Source organism: Hippoglossus hippoglossus, chromosome 8, assembly GCF_009819705.1.
Source record: "Hippoglossus hippoglossus isolate fHipHip1 chromosome 8, fHipHip1.pri, whole genome shotgun sequence".
NCBI classification, from domain to species: domain Eukaryota; kingdom Metazoa; phylum Chordata; class Actinopteri; order Pleuronectiformes; family Pleuronectidae; genus Hippoglossus; species Hippoglossus hippoglossus.
In genome coordinates, this window is record NC_047158.1 from 16,943,998 (window position 1) to 16,968,638 (window position 24,641).

The window sequence follows — 24,641 nt, forward strand, 5'->3', positions numbered from 1 at the left end:
TAATTTTCATATGAATCCAAAAAGAAAATCCAAAAAATGTATTTACAATCATGAAACTTTTGAAAAAAGGAGTAGTAAGGAGAAAGTAGGTCCTCATTTCGGTTTGCTTAACATTTTTGCTACTATTCTTATTATTTATATTCTAATATTTAATGATTAGACTCTGGTCCCAATTCCTCTAGCTCTTAATAAATAATTATAAATTAAGAAACATATAATTTGATATTTATGAAACGTGTAGCCATTCAGAGCTGATGAGTGTTTGATACACTGGAGAATACGTGTAGATTACTTGTGACAGTGTGTAAACCAACATTATGAAAAGAGTGAAAAGATGTGGTGGTTAAGTTTCAGCTCAGTATTTGGACGCTTCATTTTTTAGCAGTGTCGTAGTTTTCCACGAACCAGTCGCAGGTCATCTTTATGGCTAGAAAGACAGAAACAAAGACAGGTTACCTTCACTGGGCTGAGGACAAATGGAAATATTTGTTCAAACCTGTGATTGTTATCTGCGCTCCCACAACACTTGGATGCATAAGGTTTACATAAATTAGCATGTGCTGATGGATTTGTTCTGCTGCCACACAACACTAAGCATTGAGTAGAATGCATACATATTTCACATCATTTTCATCGTTAAGATGCACAGCACAATGGACTCTGACCTTCTTTGACGGGTGTGAAGGTGAAGTCAGGAAGGTAGCCTCTCAGCTTGTCGGTGCTGGCCGTCTTCTTCAATTGGCCGTCAGACATGGTGTTGTCATACTGATGGGAAGAGTCAAGGGGAACCCAGATGGTCATTGTGGCTGTTTTGATCTTAACAGGCAACAGTATAGTCTGGCTCCACTTAGTTCCACAACAACACACGTTTCGTTCATTCGCAAATAGTTTCAGTCATCGAGTCATATGTCATAATGAAACCAGCCAATAGGGACAGATGGAGCTGAATCGCTGGATGTTAATGTTTGAAAGATACCTCTATTTTGCCTTTGAAGTCCAAACACTCTGCTATCATCTCCACGGCCTCTTTGATGGAGATCTCCTCTTCCGCCCCCACTGAAATGAAACCAACAGTGAAAAATGAATGAACAGTGCACAAAAAGGGCCTCACACCTCTATGTTTCGAATTAATAACTAAATTCCTACTTGTGTTGTATCACACAAGATATTTACAATGTGCACATTATGCATATGAAGGGTGAGCGCAGCGCTGTACTCACCAGAGATGATAAGAGGCTCGACCTCTTTATATTCCCTCATGACCCAAATTATTACACGAGCCATGTCCTGAGAATAAACACAAACAATGGAACTTTCTTATTCAACATGTTAAAGTCTGTTCATTGTGTGACAAGATTTTCTAAGTTGCCATTTAAAACATGTACTGTTCATTCACATGCAGGTTCCAGCGCACAGATACTTTACCAGAGAATAGGTGAACTGCCTAAGAGCCTTTCCAGAGCCTAACATATTCATCTGAGTTCCATTCACTGTGAGAGACAGAGGAGAAAATCCACTCTTTAACTGCTTGTAGTCTGTGTGTGTGAATCATGGATGGATCAGTGAGTGCGAGTTTCTCACGTTTGGCTTTGTATGTCTTGCCAATGACGGCTGACAGCACATGGCCATTTTCTGCAGTGAAGTTGTCATTGGGCCCGAACACATTGGTCGGGATAACCGATGTGTAACAGCGTCCATGCTGTTGAAAGTATGCCCTGTCAACGCACACACACACACACAATTCAGTTGAAGCTCTCAACTTCAGAACAGACATTATGTCACGTAGTGAACTGGTCTGAAAAGAGAGCAGTTAATGGTATGTGCACCTGCAGCTCATTGCACTACAGACAATTGTGAATAGTGCGCTGGGCTTGCTTCAGCCCATCCCGTGTGGCTAAACCACAGGATAAATAACAGCAACAAAAGAATCTCTTGTCAAATACAAGTTCAGAACACACCCGTTTACTCTGCAAAGCTGCCTACCTGTTTCGAATGTCAATCATTCTTTTAGCATATGCGTATCCATAGTTGGATTGATGAGGTGGCCCCTCGTGAACCTTGAAGATCAGAGAATCACAGTAAAGATCAAGTTACACCCGTTTTAGTCATCCTAATAAGTTCTGTCAGGATTTGGTGTCATTGAGAGAATCACTACAACATGGGGCGAATAACACGCCTTAAAGAAGCTCACCATGGTCTCGTTGATGGGATATGTAATTTTGTCAGGGAAGATACAATTTGACAGGCAAGACACGACCTTTTTGACGTCCATCTCATGGGCTGTTTGCAGTACATTGTCATCGATCTTTACGTTTTCCCTCTGTGAAGGTGTCAGACTGTCAGTGACTGACCATCACAGTTAAAAGATAATGTAGATATTTCCCATAGACCACATTTTTACAGTAAGGTTAAAATAGACTCTTTGCACTTTTTGACAAATGGGATTAGTCATTGTATCCTGCGTCAACATTATCTCACCAGAAACTGAAGGTTCTCCTTCAAGTGTAAAAAGAGTCCTCCCACTTTGGCAGCAAGGTGGATGACATGAGTCGGTTGATACTTCTCAAACACAGCCTTGGTTTGTCCAACATCCCTGTTCATATTTAAACAGATTAAACACCACAACTGCCCACGATAGAATCACTGATTGACCGACTGAGTCAGAGAATGAGTGAATGGGTAAAACGGAGGTAAGAAGCAACTTACCTAAGATCTCCATCCTTAGTAGAGATGAAGAACCACTCTTCTCCCTCAAGTTTTTCACCTTCATTTAGCACCACATGCTCGATGGCTTTGCCGATCAGCCCAGATGCACCGGTCACCAGGACACGTTTTGGCTGTGCGTTGCTCTCTGAGGCCATCTATATATCTTCACTGTCTTTAGGGGACTGAGGAGTAGAGGAGCGATGAGCAATACCAGTTAAACTGGGTGAGTCCACTCAATTCTGAAGGTTGTCCTTTGCTGGGCAACATTTCCTCATTGCAGATCCCTGCTATGAGAGACTATCTGACCATGAGACACAGGGTGGCTGTTTGTGACGACTCTCTACCTCATCAATAAAGTCATAGTTATCCCAAAAATCCGTTCACAATAAATTGCATTCGAGTGAGACCTGTGTCCAGACGTTTGACAGACACCTAAAGACCTAAAACGCAGAAAACATAACTAAAAAAGGATTGCATTGTTATGAATAAATAAATCTGATCAACACAAATGTACTCAATCATTTCCTCTCTAAAAGGAGACGAACCCAATAATTACATAAATATTTCCTTCAATTTATACAGTTAACACAAACATTTCTAATGACTCTGTGTTCCTTACCTGTGTGTTCGAGAGCTGAAGGAAGAGTGAGCATCAGTGACAAATGTCAAAGCAGTTCATACCCCTGCTATCCTGTCGAGCAAGTAGCTCAACCTTTTGTTCACTTGTTTAGTTTCAGCTCCTCCCCCCCAGTCACCTGGAATATTAGGGGTGCGGGTTAACTGTATGTGTACATGTATGATCTACAGATGAGACATCACTGTGAACAAGTGTCACGGTTATTTTTATAATTCTTTCTCATTGCCCATTAAAATATCGAATCTAAAAATGATCAACTTTGTAACATAGTCTATTCATTTATTGATTCTTGAATTAATTTGTAAATAAATGCATTAATGCATGTTTTTCTAAATTTTTTATTAATTAATGAAATGATTTATTACCATTTCCTTGTCACTTGTGCTCTTCCATGGAACTCACTTTACAGGATCATTTCATTCCCCCACCCAAAATTTTTAGAGCTGTTTTTATTGAAAACTAATATTCAGTTTCCTTGTAAGAAACTTGCTGCCTGTGGCCCCCCCCCCCACAATTATTGTGATTGTGCTGTTGTAAATATTACTGTTGCCGCTGTTAAAATAATATTTTGTCATATTACAAATCTAATCCTGTTCTGAATTCATAATTTATGTGTGTGCAGTGTCAGCGCGTGGTCGCAGCTGCGGAAGAGGGCACGTCAGGGTGAGCTCAGGTGAAAACTCATCATGTGACTGACGGCAGCCAGGCCATTTTATTTATAACTAAATTATTATTCATTGTTAAATGTTCTTCATGAAGGGCCATGGGCATGATTTCACAAAAAAAAAAAAAAAAAATTGAACTGAAGTGTGTATGAAAGTTTAACTGGTTGTTTATGTACTTTCCATTCTCTCACAAAAAAATGCAGTGTAACACTTGCTGAGGCTCTTGGTTCTTATCATGTGCTTGAGGGAGCAGATGGAAAGTTGCAGCACTTGTGGTAAGTTGTTACTTAAAGCAGCACGCTCGGCAAAACATGGTTCTTGGTATCGGACATTTTAAGATGTGTTTTACTGATGGTTTTTGGTTGTTACAGATAAGGTGCTATAGTTTGATTAGACATGTTATGTCATGATTGTACTTAGTGTATATATCAATTTATTTTCCAATGCGGTGATACTGAGACCTGGAATCATGAATGCAGGTGGAATCAGTTTAAAAGCAGAAATTCGACAAGAATATACACAAAGGTACTCTTTTTTATAATACTTTTATAATATATATATAATATGGCACCATTATACCTTAAGGAGCTGTTAGTACCTTATCAACCCACTAGAGCACTGCGCTCCCAGAATTCAGGCTTACTTGTCGTCCCTAAAGTTTCTAAAAGTAGAGTAGGAGCCAGAGCTTTCAGCTATCAAGCTCCTCTCATGTGGAATCATCTCCCACTTTCAGTTCGGGAGGCAGACACCATATGTACGTTTAAGAGTAGGCTTAAAACTTTCCTTTATGATAAAGCTTATAGTTAGAGCCGGTCCAGGCTTGTCTTAGACCTGCTCTTAGTTATGCTGCCACTCCTGTTTCTCCACTTTCTCCGTCTCACTCCTGTTTCTCTCCCTTTCTCAGTCAGCCGTCTTTCAGTGACACGCATAACCCCTCCTCCACCCCAATCTCCTCCAGTCTCCAGCAGAATATTCATCACCTCTTCCGGATCCCGACCTCAACTGATCATATGTATAATCCCACATTGTGTTGGCAGCGATCATGGACCTTGATGATGGATCCCAATAGTATCAGTGGATCATGACAAGGGATCGTGGATTACGACGGCACCCGATCATGGTGGGAGCTGATCGCGGACTAAAAAATCAACAAGACTGCCTGACAATATACCTATTACTCGTGGCATCCATTGCACTTCTGTCCGTCCTGGAAGAGGGATCCCTCGCATGTGGCTCTTCCTGAGGTTTCTACGTTTTTCCTGTCGAAAAGGTTTTTGTAGTTTTTCCTTACTCTTGTTGAGGGTTAAGGGCAGAGGATGTCACAATTGGCGAAGTCCAATAGGACAATTCTCACGAATATGGGCCATCCAAAACAATCGATTGACTGATGAACCACCACCAGTGTCTAGACCCCGGGGGGTATTCCTGTTCGATGCTCTGCTCCACCCCCTTCTAATCCTGATGACATCTCACAGGGGTCTAAAATGACAAAGACTGTAAACATTCACATTACTTCTGTGCGTTTGTCAAAATAAACATTGTTCAATTGAGAAATCAAGTCTCTCCTGATTGAACTAACTTTGTCAGAGATTTGGTTACCAAATTTCCAGAGCCAGAAATTAAAGGCCCCAGGCCAAATGGAGGCGACTGGGTGAAGCCACACCATGAAAGGTGAGCGGAAAGCTCACCTGCTCTGGTTACAGCTGTAACAACAATACAAGATCACTTTACACTATGGACACTTTCCCTGAGGAAAACATGAAATTACTACAGAATATGCCAGAGAAAATTGGCCTTTTCTCAGATCTCCACATGGGTGATCTCTCAGTGGATTTATTTTTTCACTTTCTTTAACGGATGGAGTGGGATGTTTTTTAAACATTTTTTTGTATCAATCAAGAAATAAAGCAGAGATCTTCATGAAAAAAAAAATCCTTAGAGGAGGAATGTGCTCTAGATGGTTTTTGTAAGTTTTACCAGGATTAGACAAAAACTACTAAATGAGATATAATGAAACTTGGTGGAAGGTTGCAGTATGAGTCAGTAAAGAACACATTCAATTTCGGTGCAGACCCAGATCAGGGGGCAGATTCAAGATTTTTTTTTATCACTTTCTTTAACATTGCTGTGGTTTTTTTTTTAACATTTTCGTAGTTTCCCTACAGAATAATTCATGGGTCTTAATAAAAAAACAAATCAGGTATATTTAGGGACATCTAAATAGGGATATCTATTGCTGTGGAAAATCTCCTGGTCAATGGCCAACTCATCAGTGAAGAAAGTGTTCAGGAGCCCTTTGATGTCTCATGCTGAAATATTTATTGGAGCTTGGCCAAGGAGAAAATCTGAATCCATCAATACAACAACTGTGCAGGATGTCCTCTCATATTCTGAAGTCTGCTTTACTGCAGTCACACTTTAAACCCCTGCAGATCATTTAGTCTATGGGTCTGCTAGTTCCTAAACAATCCAATGTGTTTTCTAATTCTGGAGAAAGTATTTCCTGCTTATGCCGTCTCATATCTGTGGCGTCTAGGGAGTGAAGCCTTGGATCTTGCCCAAGTTCTCACACTTCCCCAGACACGACATCCACATGCACTCTGCCTCAGAGAGGGGAGAGAACACAGTGTCTCTAAAAAGAAAATCCATAACATCTATGAGTGTGTACAATTTGGTGAATCTTGATTGGACTGTTAGGCCTTGGTGTATTCAAATTATGTTGAACACAGTATGCTAAAGTGTTTTCAACAGAGAGTGGTACTGAACAGCAAAAAATATATTTTTTTAAAAAGCTGCTGCACGTCATCCCTAACTGTCAAATAAAATTCCAGAAATAAATTAAAAAGTTACATTTTCATATATAACAAGTTTTCAGTGATTTCCAACCAAAGCTGTTTATAGAACAGGACAGTAAACAACAACAAATGCACATTTAACCTCACTTAAAAAAACCATGCCAGCACAATTCAATTGGAAAATCATTCACCTTCAATGTGCAAAGTATAATTGAGACAATACGTATTTGTGTGCATGATCTTGCACCTAAAACTATTTGATATTTCCGGAGCATTTGTAAGAAAGGCCTCCCATTGTGTTGCAGTCATGGGTGTACCCATATCAATTTCCCATTGTATTTTGGGATTTAAACCAACTGGAGGGAAAGATGACACAAGAAAGGTCAGATCCCCCCCCCCCCCCCCTTTAGATTATATAAAGTAGCCTCCGAGGATAAGTTAATGACTGAATAAATTAAATAAAAATTAAATACTTAGATGTATCCTTATGGATCCTTTATGTGATTCTTTATCATAGGATAATGGTTTGCTTAGTTAGTTCATATTTTCAACAGATGTGTTCAACCATACTTAATATTCAAAATGCAAAGAATCATTGGGGCCAAAAAAGGAAATTCGAAATTCGAAGAAAATCGAAATTTTTAAATGAAGTTAATATACCTCTTTGATTAAATTATCAAAATATCATCTCTTAAGTATGCTGTCATTCACGTGCATGTTAAATTGTATTATTAAAGATCAAAATCTGTAGACAAAGTCAGATTTTATGCCCCCTGTGTGTGACTTACCTCTTCAGAGCCACTCTCTGTGTTAGCTCAGTATATATATATATATATATATATATATATATATATATATATATATATATATATCAAAATAAACACTTCACTCTAGAGCAAACTTTAGAACAGGACTTTTAGTTATTTCTTCAAAGATGGAGACCAGTGACACAGTTCCTTTAAATTCAAGTTATGCTCCGTTATGAATGTCCAAGTCGAGTCAGTGTGGGCGTCAGTCTGGAAGGTTTCGACAGATGACAGAGATGTGACGCTGCCGAGGAACTCTCTCTCCACTGAACACAGACTCTTCATCTTTCAGGATCTCATGAGTGAAGCTATATCGGGCCTGGTCCCTGGAAGGATGTCAAGAGAGCATGATTATAAACATCCCTGCTCTTCTTAAAGGTGTACCTCAAATTATTTAACAACTGCCGTGCACTTCATATTTAATGCACATGGGAAGTGGTAATCAGGAAGTCAAACAGTTCATATCAAAATAACATCCGAATATATTATCGTAAATTCAGTATAAAGTTTACTCAACCTCAGTATATAGAGTGAGCGTCGGGGCAACAGAAGGTCCAGCCAATGGTTCTTGGCATCCTCCCTCACCAAACGCATGATACTGTCCGACAGAAGACTCAACCCAGCAATGGTGCTGCCACAAAACTGAGAATTTAGAAGATGGACGGACAAAATCACAGTAAGAACAAAGCTGGGATAATAGCACGTTCCACACAGAAGTAATTCTTTTAAAGCTTTTCTGTCCATGTAAAAAAACAGCCATTTGTGATTGTCAGTTTTCTTGTCTGGAAAGACAAAGAGAACTCCACCTTGACGCTGTCGATGTGCGGCTTGATGTAGCCAGTCTTGTCCAGATCCAGAACGTGCACGGGCCCGAGGAGCGAACAGCCCTCCGGAAACGCAACGGACCGGACACGACTCAAGACCTCCTCGCACGCTTCCCCCCACCTCACTCGCTCAGTCTCCCGGTAGCCGTGAATAGCCTGAATGTGGGTAAGTGATCAAAGCACAAATGAAGTCAGCGTCAGTCTCACTAACTTCGCAGCAGTGGAGTGCAGGAGTTCCTTCAATGCAGTGTATAAAGGCCTGGATTATAACAAGCTGCCAGGAACACATTACTCCCATTGTGATGTTTACATTACATTACATTTCATTTAGCTGACGCTTTTATCCAAAGCGACTTACAATAAGTGCATTCAACCATGAGGGTACAAACCCAGAACAACAAGAATAGAGAAAGTACAATTTCTTCAAAAAAGCAAAACTACAAAGTGCTATAAGTAAGTGCCATTGAAGTGCTACTAAATTGTTAGTTTAAAAATGTTATTCAAGGTATAGTCGGAAGAGGTGTGTTTTTAGTTTGAGGTGGAAGATGTGTAAACTTTCTGATGTCTGGATGTCAATGGGGAGCTCATTCCACCATTTAGGAGCCAGGACAGCAAACAGTCGTGGTTTTGATGAGTGTTTAGCTCGCAGTGAGGGAGCAACAAGCCGATTGGCCGAAGCAGAGCGGAGTGAACGGGCTGGGGTGTAACGTTTGACCATGTCCTGGATGTAGACTGGACCCGATCCGTTCGCAGCACGGTACGCAAGTACTAATGTTTTGAAACGGATGCGGGCAGCCACCGGTAACCAGTGAAGGGAGCGGAGGAGCGGAGTAGTGGGGGTGAATTTAGGTTAAAAACCAGTCGAGCTGCTGCATTCTGGATGAGCTCCAGAATGCAGGTAGACCTGCCAGGAGGGAGTTACAATAGTCTAGGCGGGAGATGACCTGGGACCAGAACCTGCGCCGCCTTCTTTTTTTACGGTTCCACACTCAAAGCCAGGGCATGTGTCTTGAAGCATTTGGCAACTGCCATATGTCGATGTCGCAAAATGCTGCGAAAACTCAAATAGGACTTTTATAATGCGATTTAGACATATACATGTCGACATAATACAACTGAGGTTGAAATACTCTCCGTCTTCATTCCGTTATTGTTTATTCAGAGTAAGAATTATTCGGATTATTTGGGTAATACTCAGAAGAATCGGTTTCCATGGCAGCATTTTAGCACCGGAAACCGCTTGTGATGTTTATAAATGACTTCATCGTCTGTGGTTGTACTGCACGTCCCCATGAACAAGAGAAACACATCTAAAAGGTTAATACATGTTCACTCTACGGTTCATTTTATTTGTTTGGTTTTTTTTGCAATTTGCAGAATTTCCGATTTTGACACACACGTCTGTAACAAATTACGTCTTCCTGTTTGCCACTGGCAGCTGCAAACGATGGAGGACGGTGTAAAAGTGAGCGTTGCGAATTGGTGAAGTGCTTCTTTAAGTCAGAGCTGGAAACTTTCCTGCCTTTTACTAAATCTCATTATAAATCATTTCTTATTATTCTTGCATTTCTTGTTATATGTAATTGTGTTTTACTTTTCTTTGTCACCGACTAACTGTAACTGATTTACTTTTTTGAATGCTTATTTTCTGTATTGCCATGATGCCTTTAATGTCCGTGTAATGTGGCGGCTGTGGCTCAGGAGGCAGAGCGGATCGTCCCGACAACTGGGCGTGTTTCGATCCCCGTCTCCCTCATTCCGCCTACCGAAGAGTCGTTGAGCAAGGTGCTATTTGTACATATCTGCAGTTCGAGACAACGCTGTATAAATACATGTACAGATCACTTTAAAGCACTTTGCTGCTGAAACGTGTTGATCAAATAAACTTCTCCCAGGAATCTCAGCCACTGTTTATTATTCATTGTGGATTTGTAATAAGGGAACAACGCATCAACACGTACACATGTGAGGAACGTGAACGTGTGTTGCCTGCCGCCTGCTGTTGTGTGATCGAACTCACATCGTCCCAGTGGCTGAACTCGTATCGTTTCTTCCGGAGTCCGGGCTCCAGCTCCCCCAGCAGAGCCCCCTCCTCCGCCTCGGTGATGAAGGCCGTCCTCACCTCCACCTGCGAGCCGAGAGCCCGCAGCATCTCCGGGCTGGAGCCCCGGATCAGAGCCTCGTCCCCGGCAGCTACCGGGCCGCCGCGGGCCCCGGAGCCGAGCCGAGCGCCGGTGAGAGCGGGAGGTTTGTGGAGACGCGTCAGCACCGACAGCAACAGCTTCATCCTCCGGTCTGAACTGTTATCAACTCGCCGCACGATACTTTTCACCTTCCTCTCAGTTGTTGTTGTCTTGTTCCGCAGATGTCAGACGGTTATGGGGGCCGCCATGTTGGACGCGCAATGCATTGTGGGGGGTGTAGTCCTACGACGATACAAGGGGGAAAGGCCTTTGAAACTTAAGAAAAATATCTAAATAGATTAGGCTTTCTTATAGTGTGTGTGTGTGTGTGTGTGTGTGTGTGTGTGTGTGTGTGTGTGTGTGTGTGTGTGTGTGTGTCCCACATAGCAATCCGATCCACGTGGTATGATGGCACCTGAGCGGCCCACATTTGTTTTGTGCTAGTTGGACCACATTCCCCATTTATCATAAATACATTCCTTCCAGCCTATGTGAACACATGTAGAGCTAATTCTGATTTATGTGCGTGGTTAAATTTGTTTTGTGTTTTGAGTCTAATTCTTCCTACAGATGTCGACATGCAGTTTTACTCATGGTCACATATTAGTCACATCATAATATACTGATTAACTGTGAAATCAAAGACCACAATTGACAGATTGATGTGCTGTCACTAACCAGCAGCCTTGTTTCACTACATCTGTTCGTATATTAATGCCGTGTGCAGCCTTCCAGGCCTTCGTGCACTAAAGACGAGTGCTAGCCTTCTTTTTTGCTCTGTTGCTCTCATAGCTTGGAGCACAGAGACAATATTTTTGGTCCAATATGAAGCACAGTCATTTGTTCATAATGCTGAGGGAATGGGTGTAAGGTGAAACAAATTTAGGTGAAGCTCACACACCGACGTGGACACACACACACACAGACAAGAATGGGGGTGGGTAAACCGGTCTCTGTGAGCTCTTCTTTGCAACCAGTCTATCTTGGGGACAATAGTGATGAGGAGAAATGCACTGCAGAATCGCCCACCCTTAAAGGGATAGTTCACTGAAAAATTAAAATTCTCACTCATTATCTTCTCACCACTATGTGGGTGAAGTGTTTGAGTCCACAAAACACTTCTGGAGTCTCAGGGGTAAACAACGATGCAGCCAAATCCAATCCATTGAAGTAACTAGTGACCACTTCTTCAGACGTAATAAAACAACAGAAAAAACACAACATGCCTCCATACTGCTCGTGTGGTTTCATCAATTTTTTCTGTTTTATTACGTCTGAAGAAGAGGTCTTCTTGGCTGAAACACTCTTTTGTGGCCTCAAACACTTCACCCACCCCTCCTTCGGCATAGTGGTGATTCGAGTGGTTCATTTTTCTGTGAACTATCCCTTTAAGGCTCACCTACCCCTCTACCAGAGCCACTTGATTGTTGATTTCAAGTACTTAAATTGGTGGTTAGATATAAAAGTACGGCTTCCAACATGTTTCACATTTTCTGGTCTGGCTCTGATGTCATTGGTCATGAAGACCACAATGAAGAGATGTATGTGCTGTCACTAACTCTGTCAACAGCCTTGTTTGTACATTATTGTCGTGTGCAGCCTTCCAGGCCTTCGTGCACTAAAGAAGAGTGCCAGGCTTCTGTTTGCTCTGTTGCTCTCATAGCTTTGGGACATGAACACTCAAAGGGTCGAGTGACAACACGGAGTAGTGAATGCAAATGTTGCAGTTCTTTCCTCTGAACACTGGAGGGCAGCCCGGGATTGTAAACACATTCAGGTCAGTGGTCAAAACCTTCAAAATAAAAGGAGGTGTTTCTAATTTGTCCAAAGCAAAGTCAATTGGATAAAACACTCAAAAGGGTCTTTTTAATGCAGGGCCAATTTTAAGGATGCATTTTGCATTATAAAGTGTTTAGATAGATAGATTTAACACTTGGGAGAAATATGTAGGAATATGAATCTTTGAGTAAATTAAGCAAATGTATGAAATATGAAAAATAATATTAAAAGAACTATATGAACTCATAAATACAGAATGAAATTAGTAAATACAGAAACAATATAAAATGTCTTATGTGCACTCACAGTGAGAGGTAGTAGATAGGGAACCTACTTAAGTCACTTACCTTAAAGTACATGGAAGGACTGAGAAAGAAATGAAGTATGAAAAAAGCAAAAGAGCAAAACATAGTTCTGAGTGCAGATAAAGCAGTGACTTCATCCTCACTAGAGATTTCAGCAGGGGAAGAAAAAGCATTGGCCTACTTACAACTCAGGACAGGTTACCACCGTCTCTCTTACGCTCCCTCATTTACTTTCTTTCCAGGTGAACCATTTGTTTGGAAAACCTCTTTTGCCTTCACAAGATGTCCAGTGAACTTGAACTGAGGTTCGTGTTCTGTGTCAGGTAGTTCAGATATGAAAAGAATAACTGCCACCGAGCTAGGAGAACTACTAGAGACAGAAAAGAAGATCATGCCCGTGTAGGACCGGCTGTATCACCCAATTTTAGACGTTGGAAAATGTATCGTGCATATTTCAGAAGATTGGAAATATACAGTGGCTGTTTTGTGTGTAATTCCTTGCGGTACATTCACCATATTCACAGACACGTAGACAAATCTAGCTTTGGATACATCTGAGCCTAAACATACAACACGTTCATTCAAACACACCCGCTGCATATACACAAGGATTGTTAGTGCTCCATCTGTGAGGCTGCTGTTGGTCTCGGTCAGTGAGCATCCATAATAAAACTCACACTCCCCCCTCCTCCAACACACACACACACGCACACACACACACATAACTGATGTGATGCCCATTTCATTGTTGGACGCCATGGTGCTGCCCCCAGCATTACGTTCATCCAGCCATGATGAGTGTTTTGGATTCATATTCTAATTCCCAGTTGCTGCACTCATTTAAAGCTTCTATGATTCACTGCATTAACATCGGTCATTTTGTCCTGGAGGCCCCCTTATACCTTCTGTTGAATCATGCAATTTAACCGGAAATCACCAGAAAAATACTTGGCAGTGGTCTGTGTTGAAGTTATCTGTGTGCAACCTGTCCGCCGTTACTGTACAGCAACTCGAATGATCCTGCCGAGGCCCAGCAGTCCCCTTAAATTCAGTCAAGCTGCACCAAATTTCACACACTTCAGTTCCCTAAATATTCCTGATTTTCAGATCCATTAGTTATTCCCTGAGAAATGGTGAAAATGTTGCAAAATGCCCTATCTCGCAATGTTAAAGAAAGGGAAAAAAGATTCCAGCATCCACAGACTGATCCTGATCTGCACCAAAAATCGAATGGGTTCTTCCCTGACCCATACAACCACAGCCTTGCACCAAATTTTGTGGAAATCCGTTTCGTTGTTTTTTTGTAATTTTATTTACATACAAAGAAGCAAACCAACAAACACACAGGGGTGAAAACAAAACCTTGTTGCCAAAGTGGTTGATTAAGGTAAAACAAATTCAAGGTTAAGCTCACAAACCAACGTGGACCTTATGACACGTACACATAAGGGAGAGGGCGGTGAGAATGGGGGAGGGTTAACCTGACCTCCTATGTATGCATCTGTCTCTGTGGTCTCTCCTGATAAACCAGTCTGTCTTTGGATTTGGGACAATAGATCTGAGGCAAAACCTACTCCTCCAGAGCCGCTTGTCAGGTGTCTTTCCCCTTGATTGTTGATTTCATCATTATTCAATTATCCTTTAAAGCTTATATCAATTCGCAGTGTGTTTGCTGTTACAACATCTGTTTGACAGCCTCATATTACACCTAAATTAAATGTTGTTTCAACTCCAGCATCTGACCCAGTTTTCTATGGCGAAGCACTTCTTCACCTCCTTTACTTTTCACTCTGGTTATGTAAAGGTTGACGTCTCTGCCGCAGCAAAATACAATTTTCGACCCATGCCTTAATATGTTATTAACTTACATTTGGTCGTCAACCACAGTCTCCCACTTAATCGTGTGTGTGTGTGTGGAGCAGTCTTGCAAAGGTTCACATGGAATTCTGCATTGGGCCGGTGGAGGACCGAGTTCAGCAGGGGCGGAGTGCTCTACATGCATCCAGCCATTGAATTATTCAGCCTTATGAATCATTGAGTCACAAAACTCCTTTTTAGATCCTCGTCTCTGAGCTCCAGCCTCACAGCCAACCGCTATGAGAACATCTGACAGAGAAACAATCCTGGCACTTGAATGACATAAAAATGTACATAAAAACATAATGTATTTTCAAGTCAACCAAATATTTTTCAACCTGTTGGGATCATTCATTTGTTTGCTGTCCTTTTTTTCAATTAAGTCCTCAAAAGTTCAGTTATCTCCATGCAGCTGTGCTGAGTCATTACCTTAATTTTGGAAAATGGGGTTGTCATCACAACTGCTTCCTCACAGATTCCACCATCCAGACAGAATGTAACTGTAAATCTTCACCTGCACCAAACAAAACATTGTTTCTGGAACATGCCAATAGTCCACACACTGCATGTTTTATCAAAGGGCATGAGCATCGTAGTATTTTAGAATTTATTTTATAAGTAAAAGGACCGTAACAGGTAAATCACATAAGAGAGTAACTACATAAAACCTGCTGGATTCTAAGACATAATATAACAACAGCAGATACTAACTGACAAACATTATGTCCCTCCTTGTTTAGATCCCCATGTGCAGGTGGTTTTATTTTTAAATACTCCTGTCATAACAAGTTATTCTCCTTCTCTCAAATGAAACAGAGGGTGGTGGTCTTAGTTGTTTTCTTCTGCAGGTAGGATTACAGTCTAACAAAGAGACAGCTGTAGGACAAAGATATCTATCATGATGGATTATTATCTCAGCCAAACACACTATATGTACACCATGTTTAGCATGTATCTATAGAGACAGTGCATGTGTTCTTGTGCACTAACAATGTTTTATGCATGGCTGGCCTTGGAGCCGCTGCTCTTCTGTGCTTCTTGTGCTGTGCTATGTGGAATAACGGGTTTGGACAGAGGGCTGCTGCTCCTCAAAGGCTCCAGCTCTGAGGGACAATAGAGGATTTCACAGATCATCTCCCCCAAGTGTAAACACAACAAACACACACAAACACAAGATATGAAAGCCCATAAAACTAGAAGACAGATTTCCAAAATAAAAAAATTTAAATACATTTCATATGTGCTTGCTTCAAGCATGATTTTTTTAGTTTGTTGCTAAAATAATGCTAAGATGCGAACATATGCAACAGACATAAACTAAACATCTCAACAGTGAGACATAAGGACGTATCTGGAGTCAAAATGTACAAAGTGAATGAAGAATATGTCTGCTCCCTCACTCACTGTTACCTTAAATTCTCCAGAGCTTCCTCTTGACCATACACTCCACTATATGCGGTTCAGTCTTACTCATCCTATTACACTGTATGTAATTTAGTGTCCTGGTGCTTGTGGCGAAGTAAGAACATTTATTTCTATAAATCTTAGGGTACTTAGATAGTGAGGTGCTGTCCGTGGTGCTGATATGTCCACAATAGCGGGGCATTAATTCTTGGTTTGTGGCGCTCTCCATGGTCCTGACATGATTGCACCATGTATTCTTGGTGCTGTCGCGGTGCTGTCCATGGTGCTCAAATGATGACAGTGAGGTTAGAAGTGTGACACTCACCCCTGATGTCAGCTGCATGCTTTTCTGATGCCCAGTGATGTGATCTATTCTGACTCAATCTCTCAGAGAGGTGAATAAATTATCCTCGTTATTGAGGAAACCACTAGGTCTTTTCACCAGTTGGAACCATCTCCACATCATAATGAGGATGATGACGTTTATTATTGTTTTTAAACTCATCAAATCTATTTTAAACATCTATCTACCTATTTATCAATCTCTGTCTGTCTGTTCAGTTTAATTTTATTTGTATAGCGCCAAATCATAATATACATTGTCTGGAGGCACTTTACATAAAAGGTCAAGACCTCATAAAATTATAGAGAAACCCAACAGTTCCCACAATGAGCAAGCTATCTATCTATCTATCTATATATCTATCTATCTAGGGTTAGGGTTAGGGTTAGGGTTAGGGTTATCCATCCAAAATATGAGAAAATCCATCCATCCATCCATCCATTCATCTGTCCATCTATCTGTCTATCTTTCTATGATTGAGAATTACATTTTGTGTTGTTGTATGCCCTTGTGGTGGGGTCGGTCTCACACTCACAGCCGGAAGCCTTGCTTAAGTGGACACAAAAGCAAAACGATCCCATTCTGACATATCGTATGGACGTTTAAGGTCGTGCCGTTATCGATTGGCGTTCCCACGTGCAAGGTTTCTCTCCTGACTCGACCTCTCGGTGAGGTGAATAAATTCCCCGGTCATCCTTAAACCCGCACAGCCCGCTGTATGTTTATGATCATTTCCCATTCACAGAGTGAATGGGACTCCTATTTCTGGAGTCAGTCAATTAGGTCACATAATAGATTAAGAAAATGTTGTCCTGTGATGTGATCAATTCCTCTTCGAGGCCTGACATAACACAGCAGCAGTGTTCTGTGCTCACCGTGTAGTTAATGGTGACTGCAATCACTGAATATGAGACCTTCTACCTCTATAATCTTCATAAACAGAAGATTTAGTAGTTCTGTCCAAGCAGGATAGAAATAAAACCAGTTTTCAGACAGCATCATTTCCGTTTTGTTCAGCAGCTCTAGATTAAGTGGATTAGCCCACATGTTGTAGCAAAAACATAAACAAAAACTCCAGTTTATTCTCTTTTCTCTTGGTCCAACCACCTTGCCTTTGTTTCCTATAGGTGTTATGTCACTGAAAATATTTGTTGTGCCTGTGCCATAGTGCAAAGCATATGGTCTCACCTTGAACAGGCGCCACTGTTTAGGTAGAGCAATGAGAGGAGGAGGGGAGAGGAGTATGAGGAGAGGAGAGGAGAGGAGAGGAGAGGAGAGGAGAGGAGAGGAGAGGAGGGGATGGGGAGAGGAGAGGAGAGGAGAGGAGAGGAGGGGATGGGGAGAGGAGAGGAGAGAAGAGGAAGAAGAAGATCCTCGAGTCGTTTTTTCGGGGTGGGAGGGAGGAGGGAGCTCTCTACGTCCATTAATTTCCAAATGTCTGTTGCTAAGAATAGCGCCCCCCCCCCTCCACCTTCCCTGACAAACGCACGCAGACTCGCGCGCACACACACTTTGACGCGCAATACTCACGCGCCTACATGTGGGCGCGCAGTCATTGTCAGCTTGGGTTGCAGCTGTATCTTTGCAGGAGCTGCATGATGCCAACATCCCCCCCTCCCCTCTCCTCACAAATACACACGCACGCAGACACACACGCACACCTGGCTATAATAAGCAAAGTATTTTTGATGCAGAGGTGTGGGAACATGAGAAACACAGACACACAGTTGCAGATGTCTCCCCATCATCTATACGCCAACTGGCTGTTTTACGCATGGACACGAGAGGTCCGGTCCAACTGGGCAGGGCCATGTACATGTAGCCCGAAGCACCGTGAAATAAACAGGCGAGAGACGGTGCCTCGATCCGTGACCTACGTCTGGAAGTTGAGCGAGCTGCGTGCGTCATGTGCTGCAGCTGCAGAACCGACCGAGCTCTCGTTACAGTTCGCACAAGCTGCAGAGGCAACGATTTCGCGCACGGTGCGATTTATTTCACGTCTGCACTGACTTCCACATGAACACCTGGTCCCCTCCCTGTCATTTTTGTCTCCATCCATTCACCGATCCATCCATCCATCCATCTCTCTATCCATCCATCCGTCCTCCCGTCTGTCCCTCTCCTCCTCCTCCCCTTGGGGCCGCTGGAGGAAGAGAGAGGAGGCCGTGAGGAGCGCACCAGTCTATACTCCAGAGAGAGAGAGAGAGAGAGAGAGAGAGAGAGAGAGAGAGAGAGAGAGAGAGAGAGGGGGGACGCGCTGCCAGGACATTTGGGCTTATCATTGCGGACGAAGGTATAGACTTTTCAGGGCGGGGATGGTGAGGGACTTTCTCGGCACCGCTGGAACTCGAACGACGGAACCAAGATCATGAGAGGGTGTAAGACGGCGGAGAAGCAGCCGTCGTACCCTTGTCTTTGACGACGCCGTCCGTGTGTCCCTCGCTCAGCTTCTGGATGGCCGCGCAGGTGACGGACAGAAGATGATGGTCGCAACGAAGGAGGATGCTGCCGAAATGTCTGTCTGAGAAAAAAAATATTTCATCCACGGCGCAAGACGAACGATGACAGCGACGTTCCAAAAGGAAAACGGTATTTCTCCTTCTTTCCACTTGAGATTGTGCTTTTCTGAAATCAGACTCGTGAAATGCAACAATTTCCCTGGTCTCAGGGCTTGTCGGAGCGCGCTGGGAATACAACTGTGAGGTTCCAGAGCCACATTATTGCCACACACTGTATCAAACATTGCGGATATTTCAAAAATAAATAAATAAATAGCAGGAGCTCTTTTTCCCTTTCAATGCCTTTTAAATCTTCGGAGACGCATCTGTTTCCAAAATGCCAACTCTAACGTCACTGACGGCCGTATGTAAAGGCACATAACTGTATTCCGGTATTTTTTAAACAATTTGATTAATTGAGGCCTGTGTGATATTTAAGATATTTTAGTCATTACAAGGCATCATGGCAGGAAAAACATAAATTGTCCATAGAGGCTGAGGACGCTCTGATACAGGCATGAACCATGGAGAACATGAAACATTCATGTTAACGCGCTACAGTCTCACCATGATTTCATGCTGGGGACGATTCCTGCTCTGTGCGGACACACGAAGGGACTGAGACACCACACAGTGACCACACGCTGCCACCAGTCAACCAGCCGACCACACGCTTAATTTCTTCACACCTACAATCGGCCGCTGGCACAGACGCGCAGAGACGGAGACGGTACATGGGCGTCCTCGTCTACTAAAACCAAGAGCTGCAGAACTGCTCGCCGGGTGCAGGTGTTCAGCAGAAGCTCAGCAGACAACCCGTTGTGCATATGAGACGTTCCGATCCAGATGGGATGTAATGTTGTGTGGCTGCACAGCTGAGCATTATCGGTCTCCTTCTCCGCTGCTTCGTGAAGATTGGCTTTCGGTGTCCAGAGAATGGCGCGGTTCGGAGACGAGGTACAGTCCAGGTACGGCGGAGGGCCCGGCGGAGGGGGCCCGGGCGGCCGCGGTGGTAGCAGGCAAGGAGGCCCCCACGGACACGGACACGGGCACGGCCACGGCCATGGCCACGGTCCACCCGGTGGGCCCGGGACCCAGAGAATGTACAAGCAGTCTATGGCGCAGAGAGCCCGGACTATGGCCCTCTATAATCCCATCCCCGTGCGCCAGAACTGTTTCACCGTCAACCGCTCGCTGTTCATTTTCAGTGAGGACAACTTCGTGAGAAAATATGCCAAAAAGATCACCGAATGGCCATATCCTTTTCCTGGCAGTGTACAGTGAGTGAAAGCTGTTAGACCATGCCCGCGGATCAGGTAAAGTGCTGACAGACGTCTGACTTGTTTTGTTCTTGTTCCGTGAGGTGTAGGTTTTACACTAAGACCCAAAGTCAAAGGTGTAAGATGCATCAATGCAAGAGCATGCGAGGGGGCACGGGGGGCCACAGGACACGCTGGACATGTAGGCTAATTTATAGGTAATTAAGGGGCAGGGGACATGAACCAGGGGCCTCTTTTATGGGGCTGTAGATCAACATCAGTTCCATTTGTTAGTCATTTCCTGACAGGTCTGGGACCTGCTTTGATATACGCTCCCTGTGTGTGTGAGTGAGTGGTGGTTGGGGTTTGGGTGTGGGGGGGGGGTCTAGGGGGCGCTGCTGGCTGCTGATGTCAGCATGTACAGTAGGCTAAAGGCCTAGCGCGGGTATGGAGGCACAGGAGAGAGAGGGGGAAGGGAGGGAAAGGTGGGAGAGAGGAAGAGAGATGAAAATAAGCAGCTACAATTTGTGTGTTTGTCCGTGTGCGTGTGTGTTCGTGTGTGTATCCTTGCAGTGTACACACAAGCTCCCATATCAGCACGATGCAGGTGACTCTAGGTTGTGTGTGTGTGTGTGTGTGTGTGTGTGTGTGTGTGTGTGTGTGTGTGAGAGAGAGTGAGAGAGAGAAGTGTGAGCATGGTACCTTATTAACTTGTGCATTGACACAGTAGGTTATATATCATTTGTTCCCATTTTGAGGCTCCCCCTCTTAATCATGATATGCAGGTGTCACTGAATGAATGTGCTATCATTTCAATCTTTGTGTTTGTTTGTGTTTGAGTTTGTGTGTGTGTGTGTGTGTGTGTGTGTGTGTGTGTGTGTGTGTGTGTGTGTGTGTGTGTGTGTGTGTGTGTGTGTTTGCGTGCATACTACCAACACAGAATGTGATATTGTCAAATTTGCAGCATTCCCCCACATTTGCATCTGTTATAGAAACCGGCACATATTGCACCATTCTGGGCAGAGATTGTGCGAGATCTCCATTTTTCGGCTTTGTGTTTATTTGTCCAAAAGCACAAAAGCAAGTTTCTGTGTGAGTGTTAATGACAAGAGCGGAAATTGGAATAATGATTGTATTGATCCATTCTGATGCCTGAGCCATGACATAACTACACACACTAATTGGGCTGCTCAGGGAAATGCAAGAGCTACTTATAACGCCTCGGAATCATGTCTATTCACTATTCTAAATGACAGATGTGTTTTAGTGATAGAGAGAGAGAGAGAGAGAGAGAGAGAGAGAGAGAGCTGTGTAGGAAATGTGATGCTGAATATCCACAGATTTCGCCTCCAAAATACTTTATAGAACAAAAACAAAACACAAATACGAGTGAGAATGATAGTTTTGCACAGAAAACTATAGTTCACCCCTTATTCTGTCCCGTGAAAACAACCTTTTTAAACAGGAGACATGTTGACATGTCACAGTTGGAAAAGCACATGTGTAAATAAATTAATTGCAGCTGATTTCCATTTAGCTGCTTGAGCTTCAGGGCTCTGGGGTTGTGCATGCTGACTCTACTGTCATTCCTCAATGGGACACGTGAATGAGAAATAAGCCAATGTTATTGTTTAGCTACTTGTGTGCTTTACATCCTGACAATTTGTCTTCTGTGAAAGACAAACACTGCACAGCCTTAAACATATTTAACTAAATAAAGCACACAGTCAGCTTTGAGTTTTCTTGTTTTTGCCATCAGCATGGGGCATGGGGGGAGATGGAGGCAGGAACAACCCAAGAATAGAGCTGGTATCTTTAAAAAGAAAAAAAAAAACACTGGCAGTCGTCACACATCTTTATCGGATACGGTAGCTGAACGCGGAAAGAAGACAGGAAATGAGAGACAGAGACGTATATGAAAGGTCAGCCACAAACCCGGGGACGCCAGGGCGCCACTGTGCTCCAGTGTTTGTGTGAAATATAATCGTAAACATGAAGAGAACTAGTTCAATATGTGTTGTAATGTGCAAAGCTGTAAAGTGAACGAGCTGAGAGGTGTTTATCTCATCTTTAAACAGCTTTAGGAGTAGAATTGTGTATTTTAGTTGATGTCGATTGTCTGAAACTATAATAATAAATGCTTTTAGGGTTTTTTGCAGGTACACGTTTGAGGTATTTGATACAACAACAGTAACGCCACAATCCAACACAATAGCTCTGAACCCAACTCCTGCTTTTGTCAAGCTTTTAATGTCCAATATTTGCTGAGGCTGTATCAGGGTGTTGATTCTATTTATTGGTAATTTCTGCAGCTGTGCTTTGTGCTGTTACTGTTTACTGGATTGTAATAAATTGCGAGGTGCACCTATGGTAACATCATTTCTACCCTCCCTCCCTATAGTGAGCACATACACAGTTATACTGACCAAATGTGGTGTATTGTGGCCCAGCCTGATGAAGTTTGAGATACATGATGTTATTATGTGGCTAAATGTGGGGAAACTAACCGAGCTGAGGTTAGAAGAAGGAACCAAATGGATTTCGTGGTGAAACACTAATTTGAGATCCGAATTTCCATCGAATGATGTTTCATGTTTTTGAAACCGCGGATGTCTCATTTGTAATCAGTTCTTGAATTACTCATTTATTGCCAAGGGTTGAATTATATCTGTCTGATTCATGTTTAATTGTCCTTTTTGAAAAGTTTAGCTCCCACTAAATGAGCTACTGTGCAGGAGATGGTGTAGTGACGAGGTCTGTCTCAGTTAAAAGGTCATCCGAGTTAACTTCAGACCCCACTGCACCTCTCCGCCTCGTACGCCCATGACACGTGAACTTCATTTGAACAGCATTGAGCTTCCACCCTTTTCCCCTGCTGATGTCAAAGATTGACTTTCGGTCTAAATCCATCTCACACCTCAAAATTTAAGAGGTTTTTCTCTCTACTGATATGTGTAATACCTCACTGACAGTTTAATAGCCGGCAATTAAGTAAATCCTAATCCCTAATACAAAGCAGAGAAGAGCTCAGAAATATTAGTGGAATAGTTCATTGAAATACCGAGGAATTCTGGGGGATTTTATTCGAACCTGCAGCCATTAGAGGTCTTATCAGGTACATGCGGATTTTTTTACACCTGATGTGTGAATTTCGACGGAACCACTATTCAGCAGAATTATGACCTGCAGCTTTATTTAGTTGTGAACTGACTCTGGACCCATGGGACAACCATATAAATAACTATTCGCTCACATCCACATTTAGATACAGTAGACAAATAGTTGGTCGTTTAATGAGAATCAGAACCACAGAGTTCAGACCCATTACGGTGCCATTTTCCTTTTTCTGAAACAAGTGGTAGAAAAACAGCGTCTCATTAAATGTTATTAACAGCAGCAATATTAGTTCTCTTACTTTTAAAGACTCATTTTTGCTCGATCAGTTATGTGGTATCCCTCCTCAAGTACTTGCACAATGCACAAACATAATATCGATATATATATTGACATTGTTTTATGGCCAAAACTTGAATTAAAATAATTTAAAAAATGCACACAGTACAAGGCTGCAGGTGACTCCACCCCCCACTGCTTATTTAAACATGACTTTTATTTGATAGTTTACTGTAAATCAGTGCGTGTGCACCTGTCCATCAAGTGTGTGACCCGGCCCTCCTCCTCCCACGGCTCCTGGTGCAGCTCCGTCCCGCCCACAGCTTCCTGTCCTCGGCCTCACACGCCGCCGCGCGCCGGGGGAAACAAACGGTGGCTCCACAAACGTCCCTGTTAATCTAATAAGTCCTTCCTGCAAAGTCATGGACCAGAGCGGTCAACTGCAGGGAGACAAATGCTAATGTCAGCGTCTGGTTTCACTGGAGGTGAGGCAGCAGCTACCTGAGGCCTTGTGGTGTGTTTACATGATGTGGACCCACATGTTTTAAAGGCCTCATGTCGGCCGATGGATGACACAGGTGAACTTTAAACAACACACATCTACTGTGATTCATCCAGAGTATCAGTGCTTGTGTTTACTGTTTGTAGTTTGGTGCCTTGAAGGTTTCTTATTAATCCGGTCACTATCACCAGGTACAGGTGAAGATGCCCTGGGCATACACAACCCCTTGTAGCTTTCAACTGAACTTTATGCCTTTCTAACTCACTGGTTGACAAACCAGGGCGTCACGAGACACAGAAGGACGGTCGCAAGATGATTTCCAGGAGAGTTCTATTTAAAAAATGATTCTGAAAATCATATTTAAGCCATATTTGTTCCAAAAGCAAAACAATGTAAACTGAAACCATGCAAATATTTAACATCCTATGTAGTGATTGTGCTCTTATTGTCCTCGTAATGTGCTCAGATATAGAAGATATCATGTTACATGCTGGGGGAAATTTGAAACTCCACAGGAAGGACCTTAGAAATTAAATCCTCATCTGATCTTTGACCCCAAATGCCCCTTTGACCTTGTGAAATCCATATCAGGTGATATACACCGGATGTACGAACGAATCGAAAACCCAACAAACCTGCAAATGCATTTTTCATGTATTTGGTTTTATGTTTCTTTCTAAATATT

The 24,641-nt window shown here is 42.8% G+C and overlaps 3 protein-coding genes across 14 annotated transcripts in view; 1 reads left to right on the forward strand and 2 right to left on the reverse strand.

Annotated features, from left to right (window-relative positions):
- Positions 1 to 205: 205 nt before the first annotated feature.
- Positions 206 to 3,399, reverse strand: LOC117766711 (GDP-L-fucose synthase-like). 2 transcript variants are annotated; one of them, XM_034593997.1, is made up of 12 exons: positions 3,326 to 3,399; positions 2,707 to 2,888; positions 2,479 to 2,593; positions 2,192 to 2,320; positions 1,984 to 2,057; positions 1,582 to 1,715; positions 1,426 to 1,490; positions 1,221 to 1,287; positions 977 to 1,056; positions 666 to 765; positions 371 to 427; positions 206 to 246 (listed from the first exon to the last, which is right to left on the reverse strand). In XM_034593997.1, exons 2-11 carry the CDS (start codon positions 2,859 to 2,861, stop codon positions 372 to 374), a joined length of 975 nt encoding a protein of 324 aa, XP_034449888.1. In that variant the 5' UTR covers positions 2,862 to 2,888; positions 3,326 to 3,399; the 3' UTR covers positions 206 to 246; position 371. The 2 variants fall into 2 exon arrangements, with proteins under 2 accessions (XP_034449888.1, XP_034449889.1); XM_034593998.1 differs by lacking the exon at positions 3,326 to 3,399 and having other exon boundaries at positions 2,707 to 2,996.
- Positions 3,400 to 7,696: 4,297 nt separating this feature from the next.
- alkbh7 (alkB homolog 7) lies at positions 7,697 to 10,843 on the reverse strand. The gene is made up of 4 exons (XM_034593893.1): positions 10,454 to 10,843; positions 8,416 to 8,589; positions 8,127 to 8,251; positions 7,697 to 7,935 (listed from the first exon to the last, which is right to left on the reverse strand). The coding sequence occupies exons 1-4, from the start codon at positions 10,718 to 10,720 to the stop codon at positions 7,815 to 7,817; spliced, it is 687 nt and encodes a 228-aa protein (XP_034449784.1). The 5' UTR covers positions 10,721 to 10,843; the 3' UTR covers positions 7,697 to 7,814.
- Positions 10,844 to 18,499: 7,656 nt separating this feature from the next.
- Positions 18,500 to 24,641, forward strand: part of cacna1aa (calcium channel, voltage-dependent, P/Q type, alpha 1A subunit, a) — an 83,794-nt gene continuing 77,652 nt past the window's right edge. For 5 of the 11 annotated variants that reach the window (XM_034593716.1, XM_034593717.1, XM_034593718.1 and 2 more), the window contains exon 1: positions 18,501 to 20,058. In XM_034593716.1, coding sequence (XP_034449607.1) covers positions 19,739 to 20,058 — 320 coding nt within the window. In that variant the 5' untranslated portion in view covers positions 18,501 to 19,738. Of the gene's footprint in view, positions 20,059 to 24,641 lie in introns of all 11 variants that reach the window. The other 6 variants (XM_034593723.1, XM_034593726.1, XM_034593724.1 and 3 more) reach the window with 4 other exon arrangements.